Source organism: Pyrus communis, chromosome 9, assembly GCF_041283825.1.
Source record: "Pyrus communis isolate YQ-2024b chromosome 9, ASM4128382v1, whole genome shotgun sequence".
NCBI lineage: Eukaryota > Viridiplantae > Streptophyta > Magnoliopsida > Rosales > Rosaceae > Pyrus > Pyrus communis.
The window spans coordinates 9,824,537-9,847,322 of NC_142573.1; the positions used below are offsets into that span (position 1 = coordinate 9,824,537).

The 22,786-nt window shown below is 34.9% G+C and overlaps 2 protein-coding genes and 1 pseudogene across 3 annotated transcripts; 2 read left to right on the forward strand and 1 right to left on the reverse strand.

Annotated features, from left to right (window-relative positions):
* The first annotated feature begins 1,523 nt into the window (after nt 1-1,523).
* LOC137740881 (pathogenesis-related genes transcriptional activator PTI6) lies at nt 1,524-2,465 on the forward strand. The gene has a single exon (XM_068480685.2). It carries the CDS (start codon nt 1,762-1,764, stop codon nt 2,401-2,403), a length of 642 nt encoding a protein of 213 aa, XP_068336786.2. The 5' UTR covers nt 1,524-1,761; the 3' UTR covers nt 2,404-2,465.
* A 463-nt stretch (nt 2,466-2,928) lies between these two features.
* On the reverse strand, nt 2,929-7,717 carry LOC137739924 (KH domain-containing protein HEN4). Of its 2 annotated transcripts, none has more exons than XM_068479673.2 (7): nt 6,975-7,717; nt 5,622-6,056; nt 5,223-5,474; nt 3,995-4,378; nt 3,789-3,865; nt 3,327-3,438; nt 2,929-3,218 (listed from the first exon to the last, which is right to left on the reverse strand). In XM_068479673.2, the coding sequence occupies exons 1-7, from the start codon at nt 7,428-7,430 to the stop codon at nt 3,075-3,077; spliced, it is 1,860 nt and encodes a 619-aa protein (XP_068335774.1). In that variant the 5' UTR covers nt 7,431-7,717; the 3' UTR covers nt 2,929-3,074. The 2 variants fall into 2 exon arrangements, with proteins under 2 accessions (XP_068335774.1, XP_088556376.1); XM_088700250.1 differs by having other exon boundaries at nt 3,327-3,441; nt 6,975-7,687.
* A 12,607-nt stretch (nt 7,718-20,324) lies between these two features.
* Nucleotides 20,325-22,474, forward strand: LOC148694208 (uncharacterized; annotated as a pseudogene).
* The last annotated feature ends 312 nt before the right edge of the window (nt 22,475-22,786 follow it).

The following is a 22,786-nucleotide window of genomic DNA, read 5'->3' on the forward strand; positions in this document are numbered from 1 at the left end:
GAAATTCCTTTACTTAGAGAAATTTATCCAAACACTCGGAACACATTACTTCATGTGTAAAGATATATATTATCTTCACTTATATTATGACACATAGTATATTTACTTAAGAGTTCTGAATACTTATAAAAATCTCTCATTTACTTGGCGTGTTAGTTGTCACACTTGTTAGACCATCTTCAACCTTTGGATTAAAACTTAAAAGTTTTACCTCGGAAAATTTAGTTTTTAACCTATAAACAGTTCTTCTCATTCAATCCTTATGCGTTAAATTTTTAACCCGAGATTATTAAAGAATGAATTTAGAATCATTTTTTTTTAAAGTAATTTAAAAAAAAAATTATGTAGACCATCCAAATTTAATTCTATGAACATTTTAGCCTAAAAATATTTAGATGGTAATTATTGAAAAATTATTAAATCGACCCTATGAAACTCATAGAATACTATGAAAGGATATGAACACATGAAAAGATTTTTTTTTTAAAATTATTTTAGCCGTTGTTAAATTTGAACCAAGAATTAGAGCAAGTTATGGTAGGTTTAGAACCTAAAATCTGAGTTTTATTTTAAAGGTTAGAGTAGGTCTTCGTAAGGTAAAAGTTTTAAAATTAACTCTTTGGACAAATGGGTCAGAAAAGGTTTTTAGTTCTAGGATCCTGGGGATCCGTAAATTATGTCCGTTCATCATATATCGTACGATCAATTTTTATCAGGTACTATTTGTATTTAATTTTAAATGAGAAGATTTAAAATGATTTTTGACCGCACGATGCACGATGAACATATATGATTCACGAATTCCTGAGATCCTCACATCGAGGATTCGACGAGGATCTAGATTCTTTTCCGGGTTCTTTTCCTTGTACTCGAATTCTTGTCATATTGGTTATGTGTCTCATTCTCATTGGTGGGGAACTATTTAGCCGAAGATTGACAATAATTTTTGTAAAAGATTTGTACTACTATTTCTTTAATAGAGATGAAACTCACATGTGTTGGTCGGTCCACCTTTATTAAAGAAATGAAACAAATAATGGTACAAATAGAGAATAAGTGTAAGTTGTAACACTACTCTGATTTGTTTGAGATATAGTTTCTACTCCACAAAATTATCGAGGAATTCTTGCACAACAAAATAGTTTGTCACCGGTTTCTAAATCTTTATGTTTATGGTGTCACGTTTCGAATGTTCAGGATATGAGACATCGACACGTAAATTTTGATAATGTCGCATTGTCTCATCTTATCCGTTTACATTTGCATCAGAGATAATTTGTTAGTTTAATGTTGTGGCACATAGTTTATTAATTCATGTTAAATCAATCAAGAGAGCCCGTCGAATTTGCTTACGTGGCATGTGCTTTATTAATTTATTTTCATCTATATAAAAAGAAATTAACGATCACTTCCTCAAATCATAAATCTGTTAATTTTGTTAATGTGAGAAAAGCATTCACCCTTCTACTCGTCGTGAATTTATTTATCATAAATAAATAAAACTTCCGTTACGTTTGCTTATATGGCGGCGTTATCCTTTTGCCTGCATGTAAGCCACGTCGGATCTACCTGGAAACAAAGTAAGAAAATTCCACGTCATTTCCCTCCGGTTTCTAATTAAAGAAGGAATATCCATGTCAGATTCTAATTCCCCCTCACTCGCTTCTCTTTTGCTTTTTACTATTTGAGCCTTTTCCCCCTTCGGTTCTTCATCCCTCTCAGCACCAAATCCCTAATTCAATTCCGCCGCCATCAAATTCCATGTCAACCGTCCAAATCAACCCCTCCGCCGCCAATTCCGATGTCCGATTTTCGAAGCAAACAACCGCCCTAGCCAAACTCGTGATCCGAGAAACCCCAAACCCACCCCGAAACACGAGAATCCAACCAAAGCTTGTGCGGATCATACACGCCGACGCCGACGCCACCGACTCCTCCAGCGACGACAACGAGGACAGCGTCGTGCCGACGGTGAAGCGTCGCGTCAGAGAGATCAACCTTGAGGTCTCTTTGCCTTCCTCTGCTTCGTCTTCTCCGCCTTGCTCCGGTCGTCCTAAGCTGTCCAAACGAGCCAAGCTGCAACCGAAATCGGGCCCGGACGGCGGGAAGAGGTTCGTCGGCATCCGGCGGAGACCGTGGGGCAAGTGGGCTGCGGAGATTCGAGACCCGAATCAGGGAAAACGGCTTTGGCTCGGAACCTTCGACACGGCGGAGGAAGCTGCGGCGGCGTACGACAGAGCTTCGCTGATGCTCAGGGGTCCTCGTGCCGTCACTAACTTTCCTGGAGCTGGGGAGACGGTGGTTGCGGATGAAGTGGTTGCCGCTGCGGAAGTGGGCCACGGGGAAGGAGGAGGAGGAGTCGCCGCCGTGGGTGGAGGAGAGGGGGCTGCAGATTGTCTTTAATCTTATTCCCTCCGTTTTAAAATTAGAGTAATTATTAAAAATATAATTCGAATTTTGTATTATATTGTGCTTCGTACGGCGCCAAACCAATTTGATCATCATATTATCCGAAAAGAAAAAAAATAAAATATCGTTGACGGATTGACTAAACAACAAGCGACCAAGGGTTTTGACCAAAATAAGAAAACAAGCGACTAAAGTGAGACAAAGCGAATTTGCCAACCAAAAAAAGAGAAAAAGTGAGACAAAACGAGTTTTAGGAATAATGTAATTACGAAAAACCGTTAAGTGAGACAAAGCAAGTTTATGTGATATTTAAATTATAATTTCAACTTTGAAGAGAGAAATATGATTAATTCTTAAATTAATTAATTACATGACTAATATTTCGTGCATTAAACCTGGAACATGAGATATCCATACATGAGATGAGATGTATATACGTACTTACCATATAATGTCGTACCTAATACGTATTTTTTCTCCGAAAAATGAGAATTCGAACTCGGACTTTTTCGCTTGTAATTGAACAAAGAGAAACTTAATTTCACTGATGGAAAACTGAAGTAAATTACAACACGCTTTTTTGTGATGAATACATCTAAACTTTTAAAAGGGAGACTTCAAATTCTTCATTCAAATGGGCGCTACTAGAAAAGGTGGACAGATTGTCAAAGTTGTGTCTGCCCACAAAGGATGAAACCATGAATAAGGCTCTGAGCAGCACGCGTTTTATCTGGAGTTCCGGACACGACAACTAGGGTTTCCAACGATCCGGGTTTTGAATCGTGAACAATCACATGTGCGCCTGAGATCTGGAATGAATTGTACCCATGAAAATGGATGCGTTAAAACACAACCCAGCACTTCATTACCAATTTTGAGCACAATAATATCGAACTACAAAGAGAACGATAACCCACCTGCCGGATCTGGTTCAGATTACTGTTGTTCTCTCCATAAACGTGAGTTATCAACGTCTGAGGAATCGTGATCTCAACTGTTGTGCTGGTTAAGTAAGGCTGTTGACTTCCACTGCTTAAATAAAATTTGCAGAAAAAAAGTTAGAATGCACCGTAGCAGCAGTATCACATGCTTTTATCTTCTTGTTAGCATGGATAAAATTACAGAGAAATACGACTATATATTTTCAGGACAAATTCAAATCAAATTTATGTGTCCAGTCAATTTTACCCAAATATTATTACTAACAGGGGGTTGATAATATCTCAAATGTACAATAACTGAATTCCCTGAGGTAAATTAACGTGGCGAATATTGACAGCATGTAGTGCGCTTTAGTTATAAAATTTACCCCATCTAATCACAAACACTTGGACTTCAATTGCAGACAACAAATGTTGCCAGAGGCTAAGAAACATTACCTTCGCCGAGACCCATTTCTTGGAGCCAAGCCTGAACCAACATCAGCAGCTCCCCTAGGGGTCCCACAGCTTACTCCCTAGAAGTATCGACTCAAGTTGGTTTAACAAAAATATTGAAGATCACTGGTGATAGATTGAAACCCCCTCCATTATTGACAAAAAAAAAAAATATAACTATTAGGTTGTTCAAAGTGTAAGACACCAACCTGGGGAGTCCAAGCTCTTGGAGAAGGACTCTCAAATGTTGGACCATGTCCTGGTCGCTCATTACCAAAAGAATAGGGAACTCGGTCCATATGAGCTGGACCATTGTGATCCATACCATGAGAAAATGAAGGCTGATGATCAGGAGTTTGTGATGGAAAAGCAGAATGATCAATTCCATGATGGAATCCAGGTGAAGGATAGGGACCAGGGGAGGCTGGGTTATGCCTCGGTCTAAAGGAAGGGGGAGGCATCTCGGGAAATGGAGACATATAGGGTGGGCCACCGAAATTAGCATAAGGGGGTCTCATAGGGAAAATTGTTTCCCGAATCCTACTTGTTATATGAAAGAGTGCATCCTGTACAGAAGGCAAGCTTCCAATAACCTGCCATAAAGCACCAAGAGGTTATTCTTACTGTATTTAGCAAGAATAGGATACTCGATTCATAAATGAAAAACTGTGGACCAAAAACAATTGACAGAAAGAAGATCGATGTTTATGCAAATAGATCAAAACACATAAACTATGTTACTAGTACATTTCTGAACCAAACAAGTGTTTCAAATCCAGTAAATCAATCGACTGTTAACATAAGTCTAACAGCCAATCACTTTATCCGGCACAAAGACATCATAATGGACTCTGACAAAATTCAATCCAAAAATTAAGGTAGTTTTTAACGTTTAATATTGTCTGCCTATCTTCCTGCAGAAACACTCAATATCATTACTTAACTAATCTGATTATAATTAAATATCACATTTCTAATGATGTGGTTGGCCAGTCTACACATAAGATGGCAGACCGGAAATCTAAACAGACATTGACCTGGGCATATTTAACCTCCTACCAGCTCTGATCTTCAACTTCTTCAAAGCTCTTATAATAACAAATTAAACTTTCGTATTGCATGATACGTTTTCTCTACTACGTCAACAGCCCATGAGCTTTTTTTAGTAAATGCAAAACAGTTTACCTTCTTAGTTGTTTGCAGATAAAGCAGAAAAGTTAATTCCAATTATACTCTAACAAAATATCAATGAGTATCAAGCACCACTTGGATTAGTTTACGACTTCCAATCTATCAACACTTTCATAAATTTTTTACCAAAACCAGATATCTCTGGTATAAATTTTCAGAGGGAAACAAATTGAAGATTAAACACCGTGAAAAACGGAAGGAATGTGCGTTATAATAATGTCTGCGGCCAATATAAGCTTAATATACCTGTACAACTTCATCATTTTGGTAGCTACCCTTCTGGACTAGTTCCTTTGGAAAAATTCGTATACTAGCACCAGTAGCTCTTCTCATTTCTGTAATAATGAAACCTCCTTTACCCAATAAACAACCTATCTGCTGTGGATGTACAAGAAGCCTAGCAACCACTGCAGCACCAGGTTCAAACCCAATCTCTGCAATTCGATGATGTGCACGAATAACAGCTTCCTGTGCCGGGGAATATTTTTGCTCTGGATTCTGCAATGAACTTCCAACATTAAACTTGAAATCCTTTCGTTTTGTTTTAAATTAATTTTATGGTATCAGGAACCAAACATAAAACGTACAAAATGCTTCTGTAAGTAATGATAAAATGGCAAGGCAAATACAGTTGGCCTCTAGTACCTCTTGTGCAGATATGATAACAACCCGCTCATCTGAATCAGGTGCACAATCAGCTATCTTAATTGATGCACCAGTTTCACTTTGCATAGTTCGAACAATGGAGCCACCCTTCCCTATCAGACTACCAACCTTATCAACATGACATAGCAACTTGAATAACACCTCTTCTTCCATAGCCATCCTGTGACCACGTCCAATATTTTCAGTCCCGGGATTAGAAGAATAATTCCTTGAGTGATAATCTGACGCATTAAAGCCAGGCCCAAAGCCCCGATGAGCAATAGGGTCAACTTGTGAAGGCATACCGGTTCCGTGAATTGATCCCCCTGAAATTTTGGTAGCACCAGAGTTAGCTACATCATCCTTAGGGTTATCCTGAAGACAACCTGAAACAGACAGAAGTGCTTTCTTCACTGCTGAAAATTCTCCTGTTATCTGCATATCAAACCAACACAAATAATGCCCTAAGTAATACATTAGCACAACAAAAACCTAACATGTTATTTGCACCCCTGCAGTAGGTGAAGCATGTTTCCCTCGTAGTGTTAGCAATCATTGTCCTATTTGTCTTTATTCACCCTTTTCTGCCCTTGGGCAGGTTTTGAGTTAAAGCCCTACCATCTTTGCCTGGATGAAACGTCCTAGTAATGTAGTTTTGCCCAATATTCATAATGTGGTCTTCCTCATTGATGCAAATGCTTAATAAGATACGAAGAGCACTCACTCACATTTATGAAACATACACTTAGCTAAAGAAAGAAAATAAATCAATCACATTTTAGAAACTTAGTATATAAATCATGAAATACAGAACTTCTTGCACTTGCCTCTCACACCAACACATAATATGCATGGGCATGTGGTTTAGGTCTAAGCGCGAATATCTAGTACATCAACGAGCTGAGAAAAACTTCGGTGGGACTATCTAGTACATCAAAGTATGCATTGAAATTCGAACTGAGAAACTTCTTTTCCATCTCAACACACAACGATGCTTAGTGGTTAGTCATACCATATTAGCCATGATGACGTGGTATTAGAGCCCGTTCAACATAAGTTCTGGTGTTAATGTAGTTCCTCATAACTGCTATATACCATTTTAAGAAACCACACAATATTACTACTTGCATCATTAAAAAAACTCATAGTAATCGCAACAAGTAACAACTACAAGAATCTCAAAGATTGTGCATTGATCCCGAAAACAAAACAGATAGAGCACATAAAAAAGGGAATAAGCTACCTAAAGAGCACAACAATTACAAAGTACCAACATTTCTATCATGTCCAATGCAAGTAAACGAAAGCAATCGAAACCGGAAAAAAAAAAAAAAAAAAAAAAGCGTTCTTTACCTGAATCAACTCATCTGCAGGGGATGCACACGGCGGAATTTGGTCTCTGGGCAAAATCCTAACGTGCGCTCCACTCTCCTGCCTAATCTTCTCCACAATCTTTCCCCCTCTCCCAAGCACACATCCAACCTGGCTGCTCGCCACCAGCAACCTACAACACACCAAGCCGCAGCCACTATTACCCTTTTCTGCTTCACCGGCGTCATCAACCGCCGCCTTCCCGAAAACCCTAACCAGGGCATGCTGGGCAGGCGACCTTTCTGCCTTGTCTAGGGTTTGGGCGGCGTTGGGCGATTGGGCATTTGGTTCGGCGAAGATGAGGACGACACACTCGTCGCCGCCATGGGTTGGGTGTTCGATGCGGACCTTGGCGCCAGGGGTGGGGCCCAGTTTGGGGATGAGAGCGGCGGTTTTAGAGGATGGGCAGAGCAGGCGGAAGAGGGCGGCGGGTTCCATCGATGATCGAGGTGGTCGCTAAGTCTGTTAGTCAGCAAGCTGCTGCAGCCAGCATCACACTCTCTCACTACATTAACTAGGATTTAGTCCAAACAAACGAGAATGGACAATTAATTCTTATATATTTTAACCCAGAAATTTAGTGGAAATTTAATTATTTTATTTGTTGTTAAGAAAATACAAACTTTATGGCATTAGCGCCAGCAACCAACCCTGCTTGCGCCTACTTTGGGTCGGAGAAAATTTTGGTCATTACCGGTTCATCTTGTTTTAATGTTATATAATGTTGATATACTTGTTGATATTGAATGTTTGGAACTTGTACGTACATGCTCGGTTCATGTTCAATTTTAAAAAACGTCTTGTTTAAGAATAATAATTAACTTGATAGTCACGTAAAAATAATAGACATAAAACTTTCACTTTTAAGGTACTCATCCATATTGAGGTTTCGAGTTTAATTTTTATCTCATCTTTGATATCCAAAACGAGAAGCACGTATATGGCCAAACCTGTAGAGTCTCGTTTCCCAAGCTTAGATCGGGATGGTTTCAATCTTTACCGGTCTCTATTTTTTATTATTTTTACAAATATGGAAATAAGAATAATTGGAAGGGAGTTCTAATAAAAAAAGGTTTTTTTTATTATTCATTCTTAATCAAAATGACATTTTATGTATGAAAGGTTTATAATGAATTAAGCTCTTTTCTTTATTTACTCGTATGCCATTATTTCATTATTGTAGCGGAGTCCACAATGATGTTAACATTTCTGTCTGATTACAATACATTATTTTGCATGATGTTCTTCATCTTATGCTACTTTTGATAATTTATTACTAGCTCTTCAAGCTTCCATCATGTTATCGATGTTATACAGCTCTTCTTCTGTCAAATTGTTTCAGTACTGTTCATTGCCTTCTACCAATTCTGTATTTCTTTCTCTATCTTCTTTTACCTTATAATACATATCTTGTGTTTCTCATTTGAAATTTTGAGGCTTTCAATATGGCTAATGGCAGGCTTTTAATTTGCTGTAAATATAAATTTCTTCTTTTTCTACTACTAATATCATATCATACCTAAAATTTTCAAACTCATCTAAAGCTAACATTTGGATTCCTAGAAATCTCAGAATATTTTTGTATGAAGGAGTCCACCTGTGTGGGGAGATAGATGAGAGTTTAAAAGACTCTTTATTAATCATGGTTATATGCCTAGTTTTCTCCTTATTCATATATACATACCAATCTGAAGGATTACTAATAAAACTTATGCAAATTTCTTTCCACTTTTTTAGATAATCTTATGTTACTTGTATAAGCTTTTCAGAAATTGATTCTAGTTGAGAAATATGGTTAATGAATATGTTATCAAGATAGTCAAACTCTAATAGTAAGGTTAGAGTAACTTCTACTACATTATGCTTTTTCTGATGCTCATAACTAAAACGTCATGGTGTAAAATCTCTCATGTTAATCCTGGCTACAACTATACTAATTTTTGGTTTGCAATTACAACTTTATGTACTATCACAAAGACATGGTGGATACATCTTTGTAATAATATTCATTCCTGATTTTGGATCAAAGATGGATTAATACAAAGCACATTGTAATTGTAACTGTAACTTTTTCATGCACTGTGATGCTCTGCTCAAGATTTCAATTTGCATATCTGGTGGCATTATTCTTAATTTTGCTTTTGAAATTTCTTCTAATAGGATATCATCCTTTATTAAGTCTAAAGGTATTTCCTAAGAAAACTTTAATATTTTTCTTGTTTTTCTCCATCACTCAGATGATGATACTGCTCATTATGTTGATGATGCTCCATTTTAATATCTTCTTCCTAAGAGCTCAATCTTAATCTCTCTATCTTCTATGGGCTCATTAACCTCTTGTTATATGGGTTCAATAACCTTTTTTTTCTTTATTCTTATACTGATAAGTTTCTAAACCTATTTTTAATTCTCTTTTCAGGATGTCACTTGTCTTCTGCTGCATTCTAAGAGTTTGGAGTTCTTGATTCATTTTAGTAAACTTACTAAGTAATGACTCATGGTATCTAGAAATGGCTTGAAGATTGTGTTCAAGAGAATGAATATGATGCTGACTTTGATGGAAATTAAAATTAAAACTGTCAAACTCTTGTTCTAGGGTTCTAATTCATTTTTCATGGCCTAATCTCATGTTTGGCTGTTTGATTTGAACATTCCAAAAATTATTTAAGAGAACATGTTACCTATCAGTGAGTCCTGATACCCTTAACCTATACCTTAGAGTTGGATCTCTAATTCCTTCAATTATGGTGCCATTAAAGTTAAAGATGGGTACTGGTGGTGATGCTGGTCTGCTTATGCTATTCCGGAATCCACTGAATGGTGAAGGTCTATGGTGCATCATTATACTATTGAAATGTGCTCTTTTGCCTTGTGGTCTTGTGCTATTTAAGGATGATGGTCCATGATATTTCATTTATGTTTAATGAATTAGTCTTAATAAGATATCAGCTAATGTATTGTTACTACCTTTTATATGTTCAAAATTTGGTTTAAAACCATTTCCTGTAATTGAATCAACAAAATTAACCCATCTTCGGGTTGCCTGTTTATTAGTATGTATCTTATTATAATGAGAAACTATGTTTTGACAATCTGTTCTAATTGTAAATACTTCATTATGTAAAAATAAAGAGGATGCTTCAAGTGAGTTAATTATTTCTAAAATTTCTAAATCCGTTGATTGTAATTTTGATTGTACATCACTAAATTTTCCTGATGAATATCTGCAAACTTGTTCATTAGACTTTGGTGACTCCTTATGCTTTTTCTAGTATAGTATACATGCCCATCCTAATTATGAAGCATCTGTTTCAACTATTTTGTAACTATCATCTAATGGTAATGTTAATGGTTTAAGTTTAGTAATTTCTTCTTTTATATTTTGGACTAATTTAATATATTCACTAATAAAATACTTTTGTCCTGTTTTGCTAGTTTTACAATGTAATACTGCTATTTTTCTTCCTAAATCAGGGATAAAATTTCTTTATTAATTTAATAATCCTAAAAATGCTTGTAACTTTTTTTTATCTTCTAACTTATTTGGAAATTCTAAAACTTTCTTAGCTATATGATCTTGTAATTGTATTATGCCTAACTTAATATACATTCCTAAAATTTTTATATCTTGCTTTTCTAATGCTATTTTATTTTTGCTAATCACAATTCTATTATTGATAAATTCTTGTAAAACTATCTCTAAATGCTTCATATTTTCATTTCTATTTTTACTATGTACTAAAATATCATTTACATAAACACTACAAAAATTATCATATTTATTGAAATTTTGATCCATCTTTCTTTGAAAGATCAATGGAGCATTTTTAAGTCCAAATGGCATAACAAGCCACTCAAAATGTCATTCTGGACAAATAAAAGCTATCCACTCAAATGATTATTCTGCTAATCGTCAGATCTAGGCTAATTATATTTAATTTTGCTAATATTTTATTTTTACTCCAATGTAATTGTGGGTGACATATCCCGACCGAAATCAAGGCACGAGTGACGGCCAACACGCCCTGATTTCGGGATTGTAAGATCACACATCGCCCATGGGAGTGATCCTTATATGTATATTCTCTTCCCTACCTAGCGCGAGGCATTTTGAGAGCTTACTGGCTTCAGGTTCCGTAGAAACTCCGAAGTTAAGCGAGTAGTGCGCGAGAGCACTCCCATGATCGGTGACCCACTGGGAAGTTCTCGTGTGAGTTCCGAGAAACAAAACCATGAGGGCGTGGTTGGGGCCCAAAGCGGACAATATCGTGTTACAGTGGTGGAGCGGGCCCGGGATGTGGTGGATCTCGGGCGGGGATGTGACAGTGCGTCTTCTCCTATGATTCTAGTTTGTTCTGCTAATTGTAATAATTCTTTTAAACTCTTTAGTCTATCTAATTGTAATATTTCTATATGATTTCCTTCTTCTTCATCAAACTCTTCTATATTATTATGCTCATAATTTTCTTTTGAGTTTTCTAAATAATAACTATCTTAGCCACTAGACTCTTCTATTCTTTTGCTTTTGTATGCTTCTACAATATTACTTTGATCAGTTATTGTAATACCTCTTTTGAAAAATGTTATGTTAGGATTCATAAATAAAAAACCTTGTCAACTTTTTAAAAATTTTAAACCTAAAATGAATAGGTATGATCCTATTGATAAAAAAATGTTAGTGGTAAATTAAATTGTTGTTTTTCTACATTAAAAGACTCATTAGTAATACAGTGTGTTAAATAAACTGGTCTCTCATCAAATTGTGTTATTCTTACTGATTTTGCTATTTTTTGTCTATATTTTTTTGGTACTAACTCTTCTCTTATTATTCTCTTTGTCATAGTTGTTTGTATTTTGTGTTTTTTTGTTAATTCTATTTCACAATTTATGGTAACTAAAGAACTATTTTTTGACTTTTCTATACTATGAACAATATTTCCTAATATTTCAGTACTTTATTTTGATTTTGTTGAATTAATTTCTAATAACCTATCATTACAACACTTTTCACACAATATTGAATATGTATTACAATATTTATGGTCAACCTAAATTAATGTATTTGTATTCTTCTTCATATTGTTCTTCTATTAATACACACATGTAACATCCCACATCGCCCAAGGGAGTGGATCCTGTAAGCCTTATATGTATATTCTCATATTTACCTAGCACGAGACCTTTTGGGAGCTCACTGGCTTAGGGTTCCATCGGAACTCCGAAGTTAAGCGAGTTCGCGTGAAAACAATCCCGGGATGGGTGACCCACTGGGAAGTTCTCGTGTGAGTTCCCAGAAACAAAACTGTGAATGTGTGGTAGGGGTCCAAAGCGGACAATATCGTGCTACGGTGGAGTCTATCCAATGATGTGGTGGGGGCCTGGGCCGGGATGTGACAACACATATACTCTTCTAAATCACTATTTGAACTACTTGAATTTTTCGAGTCTGAATCTATCATATTTATATTTTCTATACTATAAATACTCTTATTATCAATTAAATCATCTAAACTATATATTGATTAAATATCTTCGTCTTCTTCTAACTTAAAAAACTCCCTTAAATGTACTTTATCTCTCGGCTGTTTTCCTAATTTTGGTCACTTAGGTATAATGTGTCTAACTTCTCCACATAAATAACATTTACAACTACTCTTATCTTTTGGAACTTTATATTTTCTAATCCAAGGTCTGCCACTTCTTTTCCTAAATTGTTTCAAAATATATTTTCTCTTCCTATATGTTCTTGAAGGTCTAATGCTAAAATTCTTATGTTGTTTGTATGGTTTGTATGACTTATATTTCTTTTTGTATATTTTCTTATGCTTATTTTTCTTATGACAACTATATTGTTGTGGTAAATCTATATTTTTACAGCTTATGTAAATTGTTTTCTAATTTGTCTCTTAAGTTTTATTTGACTACACTATTGTCTAAGTATATCATATACATATTGAATTCTAGGTCCTATTGTAATATCATTTTTCCTTGAATGCTTTTACCATTCATTCCAAATCTTTTCTCCTATTGGTCTTTTTATTTTTGTCATATTAGTATCTAATAAATTAATATCACTAATTCTATCTGTTCTTCCTAAATATTTAAAGAAATATGATGTATACTCAGTTATGCACTGTAAATCACAAATTTGTAATTGTTCTAAATTTCTAATTGCTCTTATTTGTTCTTATTCGCTTATGTCATCTAACATGTTATGATCTAAAGATTCGTGCTTAATTAAAGTAACAAAACCATTAATATTAAAATGCATTTTAGCTACATGATGTTCTGGATATTGAGCTTTCTATGGCTGAAAATAATAAAAAACTAGACCATCTAAATTATGCTCAAAATAATCTAACATATTTTGTGAATTAGTAAAATCTAACATTAATGATGCATGTACGCAACCTTTTTCCTATCTCTCAATCGTTCTCTCTTATTCTTGTGGATCTACATTATATAAGTTTAATATATTACCTACTATATTAATTTGTTCTAATACTCTTAAATATTGAATCCTATTTTTTCTTGATGGTTTCATCATATTTTCTTCAACATAATCTACTCCTACTTATTCATTATATTGTTCATTTGTTTGTCTCAAAAATTGTTGATCAGTTCTACCTACATATCTTGGATTTTCTACTCTTGATGTAATATTTTCTTCTGATGGATTACTTCTGCTTTCAACTCTAATAAATTATTATATTCTTTTGATCCTAAAATATGTTCTACTCCTATTTCTAAAATTAATTTTTTCATTTCTTCATTTGAAATTCTATGTAGTCCTAAATTATATGTCTTATATTTTTCTAAGTATTCTTCTCCATCTAAATGATCAATATCTTTGATAAGCTTATCTACAATATGATCAAAATTTTGCTCAACTAAATTGATATCTAAATTATCAAAAGTCATATAAATACTCTCATTTTCGATCTCACTCTCATCATCTTCTATATTTTCTAATTGCTTGTAATTACTAAATCTAATTGTTGCTTTACCTGTACTAGTTTCATATATTTGTATTATACCTGGTTGTCTATTTCTTGCTACTTGTAAATTAGGTAATATCCACTGAGTTCATTCTAAAAAGTTATTATCTACAAGTTTTGCTTCTATCATATTTACACGTTTACTACCAAATGTTTGAACTAAATTTTGAAATTCTAAATTAAACTTATGATTATATTTATCAGAAATTTTACCAATATAAATTAAGCTAATACACAAATTTTTCTACTCTTCTTTCATATTATAATTTTTTGTTCTTATTCTTACTTTAATATATTTACTAAATTCATTTATTGTCATAACATAATTATGAATACAACCTATGACTGCTAAATTTGAACTTAAATCTACTTCAGCTGTTGCTATTACTGCTTGCTGGTGATGATCTCATCTATCATTATATATGTATACTAAAGCTTTTGTGCCTACTTGTGCTTTGGTTAATCCTGCTATTCCAATTGATATTGTTCCTATATAGATCTGACTAAAATGTTATTTTCTTAAATGAGTAACTGCTTATTTACTAAGTAAATTAAGTGTAACTTCTTTATCAATACAATTAACTTCATGTTGACTGATACTACTTACAATTCTACTTCTATTTTCAAATAAACTTAATTGATACAAATTATATTTATTTTTCTGAGTTCTCTCAAAACCTCTTCTAATGAATTCTTGTTTTCTTCTTCGTTTTGGTAAATATCTTCAGCTCTAACTACTTCTTTTCCTTTTTTTCTAAAGAGTTCCATTTTCTGTTATCAAAAGGATTTATCTTAGGTCTTCTATTATGATTATTGGTATTTAAAGTTAAATTTTCTAATTTTTCGAACAAAGATGGTGGAAGTGATGAAGATGCGTTATGTAAAATTTGATTTATTTCTGCTATTCGTTCTTCAACTTGTTCTAATTTTTCATCTAAATTTAAAACTAATTGGATAATTAAATTATTTTGTCTAATAGGGATATTACTACTAGCTACTGGTTTTGAAAAATCTGTTAAACATACTGGATCTTTATTTAACTTGCGAATTTCTTTCAAAGCTTGGATATATTTTCTATTAGTTCTAGAATCGGTCATTAAACTAATAATCTATCTATTTTATTATGCAACTTATCTACTTGTTCACTCAACTCTTTTTGCACTAATTGGATTTTTTGAACTTCTAATTTTAACTGCTCAACTATTTCTAATAATCTAAGTTCTATTTGTTTAGGCTTACTATTTATGAGGTCAATAAGCTATTTTATCTCTCTTTTGCTAGGAAACCTTTGCGTATTTTTATTATTATCTTCTAACTAGGATGTAATATAATCTAAAATTTGTCTAATTGCTTTTGTGGAATTTTTCTGAAAATGCTCTAACAACTAGTTTAACAAATGATTATGCTTATTATTTTTTAATTTTATATTTTTTACTTAACTAATAATAAGATCTACAATACTTTTGATTTGTGGATTTTCCTCACTATGCAAAATATGATTATGCTTTCTTAATGAAAAATAACAAACTAAACTATTTTGATCTAAGGTATTTTTCTTTTTTGAGGTTCACTGATTTCTAAATTAAGGTAATCTATCATAAATTACAGTCTACATTTCTTTAAAGTTACGGCTAACTGATTCCTTAAAAACTTTATTTCTTCTCTCAAGTTCTCTAAGGGGGCGTTTGTTTGCCCTCACTAACTCGGACTGGACTGGACTGGACTAGCTATTAGTCCAATATTGTGTTTGTTCCATGCTGGGACTAACATTAATGAGACTAAAGAGGACTAGCATGGACAAAACCCTTCACTAAGAGGTCTTAGTGAGACCCCCCAATAACCATGGGACTAGCTAAGACTATCCTTTATTTCTCGTCCTTGTCATGCTCAACGACCACTCCCGACAGACTCCTCGTCATCGCCGGTCACCTAGATCAATCATTAACTTCCCGACTCTCTTTCAGATCCATTTCACAACCAACTTTCATATAAAATATACCAAATTGAAGCTGGGAGTGACAAGATTACGATTTTACTTGAATCGAGGCCAAAATGTGGTCGAATGTGACCGGAAAATGGCCTGGAAGTCTCCGCCTGTTTGGGCTTCTTCAAATCCATGACAAATTCGAGCATGCAAAGCTAAGATCTCGGTCCAGGGATGGTGATGAATTTTTTGGTGGTGCTAACTTCATCCAATTTAATGAGGGTTGGCCAAAAAACACATCGGGAAACCTGCAACTTGTCGGGAAAATTGGAGCCGTGAGGTTCCGTTCGAACAACGCATAGCTAGAAAGGGAGGGAGGACAGAGAAATAGAGACTGGAATCAATAAGGAGTTTGACCAGGAATGAGAAAAAGACATGAATTGCAAGGTCTGAAATGAAAAAAAGAGGAAGAGGGTGGGACGATGAGAGAAGAGGAAAAGAGTGGGATGGAAATGGTAGGAAAAGATGGAGAAAAAGATAAGATCATAATAAAATATTAATAATTTATATATTAAATAAAATAATATTAGAAATTGTTATTATCCAGCTTCTTAGTCCAATACTGCACCAAACGCTTCACTAAGTTAGTCCAGTTTAGTCTAGTCTAAGCCAGTCCAGCTTAGTCCTTGAAGCTAATCCAGTCCGAGATAGTCCGGCGCAACAAACGCCCCCTAAAGTTTGATTTGTTGCTCTTTTTGGTTCTAAAACTCTATGTTGCACTTCTGTGTTATTATATTTACTAATAAATGAAGGGTGTTCAAGGTAATCAAGATAAAACTTCTGCTTCTTCAAAGTCTTGCTAATTCTTTTGGATATATATGATAATCTTCTTTTTATGCTAGTTATAGTTGGGTGTCTAGGACAATAAATGTCTGGTGGTTGTGGTTGACAAGGTCTACAAGGACAATAATATCTATTGTTCATACAAAATTAAGCAAGTGTGTGAAATCAGTTGTGTTAATAACTTCCGTCCTCAAGGTACTTTACTATTATAATTATACTATTAAAATGCTAAATTTGGCTCTGATACCAAATTCACATAGAAAAGGCCCGGTTAAATAGTCGGATGACTATTATAACAACTAGACATAAAACCTTGCACATGGAACTCAACATATTTCATCATGATGGCCACTCACAATATATGGCAAGCACTAAGAATGCTCGAACAAAGTATGATCGTCAGTTTTGCAGGTTAATAATATAACTACAATAATGTTTTCCTGTTTTTGACTAAAAGTCTAATTAAACAAACACACTAAAGACAAAAAGAAAAACTTACTTAAGACTTGGAAATTGCTTGAATATGTACACTTGAACTTTTATTGATATGTAAGATGTTTACAAAGAAAAGTGTTTACAAAGAATGCTAGGAAAACTTCGGATACTATATGCAGGAGGTATGTTGAAGTAGTGTGTGAGTTGTGTTCTGCATGGGAGGAAAAACTCCCTTGTATACAAAACCAATTTCCTAAACAACAAAACAATTTTTCAACTATTTGCAACTTTTTTGAATCGTGACAGTGCAATGTTTTTGAAGGCTGTCAATTTTCTTATTTGACTTGTCATTTCCTTCTTTTGGTTGTATTCTTTGATGAAGACCACGTGAACGTTGCTGAATACTAGGCCATTTTATACAGATGTTCGAAGGGTAGAATTGATATTTTGAAAACTTTTGGACTAAAGATTAAACCTAAAGTTTTCGGGGTCTTTCATTAGTTTTCCCTAATTGGAAACCTTATGATACATTATTTTCCCATAAAATCTTCAAATACATTTGAAATTTGTTTCCTTTTCTTCCAGATCCTAATTTTTCTGTGTACATTGTCATTTCAAATTCACTAAATAGTCATCAAATACATTGTATTGGTCCACAAATTGGCAAGATTAACATTAACTACCTTGCCAAAACAGTTAAAAAAGAAAAAACAGGAAAACAAAAATCTCACCCAGAAAAAGAAAACGAAAGGAAAGGAAAAAAGGGGCCTAAATTTGCATGGCTGAGAATTCCAAAACCTAAACCTAACCCTAATCATATACCCTTATCCTTCACCCACCCTCCACCCTCCACCCTCCCTATAAATTGGTCCAATTACTGAGTGTTTTTGCACCAACAAAAAGTAGCCTTCTTCCGTGTAATTGGAGTTAATTAATTATACACAGTTAGAATGTGGATGCTACATGCTAGCTTTAGAAACTCTAGATGACGATGAAGACGAAGATGATGAAGAACACCTTATAGTTCTCAACTCAACCATCGAATCGCTGATTTACCAGAGAGGTATTATACAAGGCAAAAGCACATAGTTTTCAAATTTTCAGATTCATTTTCAACTTCTAATATGTTCTTGGTGTCTTTTATTTGTCGATAATTATAATCCAAGATCACAAAATAAATATCACGTGGAAATATATGTACATGTATTATTTATTTACGATGCTGTCTTGAATATACATTCATCTGTATGACAAAAATAACTCTTCTGATGCAGAAGAGGAAGCCACTCGGGAAAGCTGTAGGGTTTGTCCTCGACCTTCAACATGCAGAGTTGCACTTCTCGTGTGGCTTGGCTTAGTTGGATTTCTCAACAGACGCTACAGGTACTGCAACTGCCGCACGTGTGTCTTCCTGATGCTGAACCAAAACGTTAAGCCCTAGAAGCCTCCAACCCAGAAGCATCCTTGTTTTGGCATAGCTTCATAAAATTAATAATGAAGATTTAGGGCTCGTTTGGTGGACCGGAAGAGCGTAATCTAAAACTAGACACGAGACGCACATGCAGTACTTGTAAAGATGGGAGAAATACAATGGTCTCCAAGCATCATTAACTAAGTGCTTGGATTCAAATGAATTTTCTTTCAAAATACCAACTGAGATGTGTAAATTCAAGTAGAGGTTCTGCCAAATGACGACATAAACCTTTAAAGTTGTTAGTCTGTAAATATCTGTAAATTTGTATACTATTGTATAACGTCTTATTTGAAAATGAACAGTGAATTCTTTAAGTCTTGATTAATATCGAGTTCATATCCTAAATTTTTAGGAATACTAAAATGTTTTGATATTATGCCAAGTAGTTGTATACCCCACGGAATAATTGATCAACCTAAATTATCGAGCTTTCAAATTAGGACTGAAAAAAAAAAAAAAAAAAAAAAAAAAGAGGAGGATGAACTGCCGATTTAATCCTTGAAATATCACCTAAGTAAAAATTAGGTCACTGAATTATTTGTTCAAAAAAATAGGTCCCTAAACTCATTACAAACAGCCAATTTCATCATTGCCATTAGATTTCAAGTTTTTCCGCCCAATTTTCTGTTAAATTAGGTCATGTGACTTGACATATGTAAAAGGGTAAAATCATCATTTTCTATGCCCATACTCTGCTGTTGGTCTTTAAGGTAACTAGGACTCTTTCAAGAGAGTAGAGAGACAACGCCTGCTTCGCTCCTCGGCTTTTCTTGCGCCTATTGGTTGATGATCTAGGTGTGTTGCACTTTAAGGCGATTTTGAAACTTTTGTTCAAAAAATTCTCAAACAGAGACAAATCTTGACGAATTTTCAACGTTGGTTGAACGAAGAGATGTTTTTCCAACTCAGAGATGGTGGGGAGCCTCCACATTACAGTAAGTGTACTTAATTTGGTTCATCAAATGAATTTTTATTGAGGACTTAATTTGGTTCAATAAAAAATCAAGTTATGTTGTCTCTTTCTGTGTTTGCATAGATTCCCTCGTTGTCGTAGGTTTTAGGGAATTTAAAACTATCAAATTAGGTTTTTTTTTTTTTTTTTTTTTTTTTTTTTTTTTTTTTTTTTTTTAATGTCGAATTGGGTGGTCCTAATGAATTAAATTGGTGTTTGTGTGGTCCTATTGTTTTCATACTTGAATGCACTGGTTTTTATTTGACAAAAAAAAAAATGAATTTTTTGGTTTGTGGTTGAATCTTTGGGATTTTGTTGACTTAGTGATTGAAATGAATTTATACATATTCTGCTTATTCATTTGGCATATACCATTTTTGCATATTCATTTGGCATAACCATTCCTTCATTGTTTTAGAGAAACAAATCTTGTGGTGATATTAGTTTAGGTATGCATATCCACAGCCAATAACGGCTCACTAAGTTGGGGTATTTGACTCTCCTTTTACTGACTATGCAGCTACAACAGACTTATTCTCCCTTGAAATTCATCATGGGGGTTATTTAGTGGATGGCTTTTACTTGGGGGAAAAAGTGCATTGGAAGGACAATATTAGTAGAGATTGTATAACCATGTGGGACTTACGGGAGCTAGCATAGTATCTTGGGTACAATAAAGAGTTAAGAGACCATAAAGTTCTTTTATATGAAGAAAAGGAAAGGATGGGTTCCTATTACTTGTGATGCGGATTGCTTTCAATGTGCAAAATGTGTAACCAAAAGAAGCATAGTAGTGATTTACCTCACAGATAAGTCACAAGAAGTGCAGAATATAGAGATTCAAGCATCATTGCAAAATGCTATAACTGAGATCAATGTAGAAGATGTTATTCTGATTGAGGGTTCACATGTTGCTCAAGAAGTTGGTTATGTAGACCTTGAAGGAAAGTATGTTGCAGATGATGAGTGTAATGAAGAGGATGATAGAGAAGAATATGTAGTTAATGGTGGCGCCTTGGTGGATGCTAAGTTAGAAGTTGATGAAGCAGAAGAACCTGATGAAGATTCCAGGGACAGTGATTATGAGCAAAGTGAGGATGAAGATGACAATAATTTTCATAGATTTGTTGTACCAGAAGATACCGAAGAGCAGTATAAAGAACCAGGTGAGGAGGAAACAGATGAGTATGATACCGAGGAGCTTGATAGTCTGCATGGGTCTGAATCTGAGCTAGAAAATAAGTTGAAATTGTCGAAAAGTTTAGAGGCCCCAAGATTTAAACAATATAATAGAGATCATGACTTAAGAGATCCAAAACTTTGTTTGGGCTTCGAATTTCCTACTGTTGGAGAGTGTAGAGAAGCTTTAAAGTACTATGCAAATAGTTGTGCAAGGATGGTTAGACTTGAGAAAAATGACACTGTTAGAGTTAAGATGGTCTGTGATGGTGAATCTGAAGAAGGACCTTGTCCTTGGAAGTTGTATGCAAGCAGAGTTAAAAGAGGGTCGACTTTTAGGATTAAGGCATTCATCGAAGGTCATACTTGTGGTAGAGAGGAAAAGGCAAAGTTTGCAACCCCAAGTTGGTTAGCTGAAAGGTTTGATGAGGATCTTAGGAGAAATCCTAACATGTCTGTTCCAAATTTCATGGAAATGGTGAGAAAGCACGACAACATTGATGTGACTAAGGATCAAGTTTACAAAGCTAAGTCATTTGCTGCTACAAAAATACAAGGAAGCATTGAGGAGCAGTATGGTAAATTATGGGATTATTGTCATGAGGTCAAGGTTCAGAATCCAAGGAGTACAGTGCTAGTGAAGACAAAATTGAGGGGTGATGATCCTGTTTTTGAGAGGATGTATATATTCTACGATGCTTGCAGGAAGAGATTCATAGAAGGGTGTACGACTATGGTTGGGTTTGATGGCTGCCACATCAAGGGAAACCATCCAGGTCAACTTCTTAGTGCTATTAGGATTGATGCTAATAATGGCATGCTCCCAATAGCATTTGGTATAGTTGAAATTGAGAATAAAGAGACCTGGACTTGGTTTCTTGATATTTTTTTTTCAAAAATGTTGGTATACTGAATGGAAATAGATTGATATTTATTACAGACAAGAAGAAGGGCCTGGGACTAGCTATTGTGAACTTAATAGCAACTTCTGGTCAGATGGTCATGGTAGTTTGGCACTAAAACAAAGGCTAGGGGTTGCAGCTAGGGTCACTACTATTCCTGCATGGCAAGCAGAGATGGATAAGATCTTGTTGCTATCTGAAAGTGCATATGACTGGTTGGTAAAAAGGCTAGCTAAAAATTGGAGCAGGTCACACTTCTCCATTGGTTCTAAGTGTGATATTTTGCTAAATAATTTGTGTGAGTGCTTCAATTCCAAAATTCTAGAAGCAAGGGACAAGCCTATATTGATAATGCTACAGAGAATTCATAGTTACTTGAGGTTGAGAATGGCAAGAGAAGAGAAATGGCATCGAAAGGTTGGACTTAAAATTGTTAAGATTTTGGAAAAGATTGCTCAAGAGAGTGGATCATGCATTGCTCAAAATGCTGGGGGAGGCAAGTTTCAGGTGACACATTTATGGGGCGCAATATGCAGTGGATTTAAATAGACACTCATGTTCATGCAGAAAATGGGACCTATGTGGTATTCCTTGTTGTCATGTCGTGACCGCAATTACTAGACAACAGACGAGTCCAATCGACTATGTAAACCCAGCATACAAAAGAGAGGCATATGACAGAGCTTATGGGAATTTTATCTCCCCAATGCCTGGCCAAGATTTGTGGGAAAAAACTGGTAATAGACCCATTAATAGGGTCGTAGAGAAAGTTTAGTTAAAAGAGGAGGCCATGTTGCCCAGACTACAAGGACTACAAGCGAAGGGGGATCCGAGCACGAATCTGTGATGCATCCAAGAGGAAGTGAAGAAGTGCTACAAGGCCAATCAGTTATAACTGGAGAACCAAAAAGGTACAAATCTGTAGCAAAAAGAGCAAGGACTTGGAGACCATGAATGTTCAGATGTTGTGTTTTGTAAAAGACAATTAATGACTTGTTTTGTAAAAGGCAGATGATGACAAAGTAAACACTGCCTTGGACTTAAGAAAAGCAGTTCATGACTTGCTTTGCTTCCCGAACCTTGTTTT

Bases quoted from the DNA above. Each gene is read 5' to 3' on its own strand.
- LOC137740881 (XM_068480685.2), top strand. From the start codon at position 1,762: ATGTCAACCGTCCAAATCAACCCCTCCGCCGCCAATTCCGATGTCCGA.
- LOC137739924 (XM_088700250.1), bottom strand. From the start codon at position 7,430: ATGGAACCCGCCGCCCTCTTCCGCCTGCTCTGCCCATCCTCTAAAACC. The intron at 3,866-3,994 runs GTTGGTGTCTTA...CGATACTTCTAG, and splicing joins CAAGAGCTTGGACTCCCCAG to GGAGTAAGCTGTGGGACCCC. The intron at 3,442-3,788 runs GTAATGTTTCTT...ATTTTATTTAAG, and splicing joins AGAAATGGGTCTCGGCGAAG to CAGTGGAAGTCAACAGCCTT.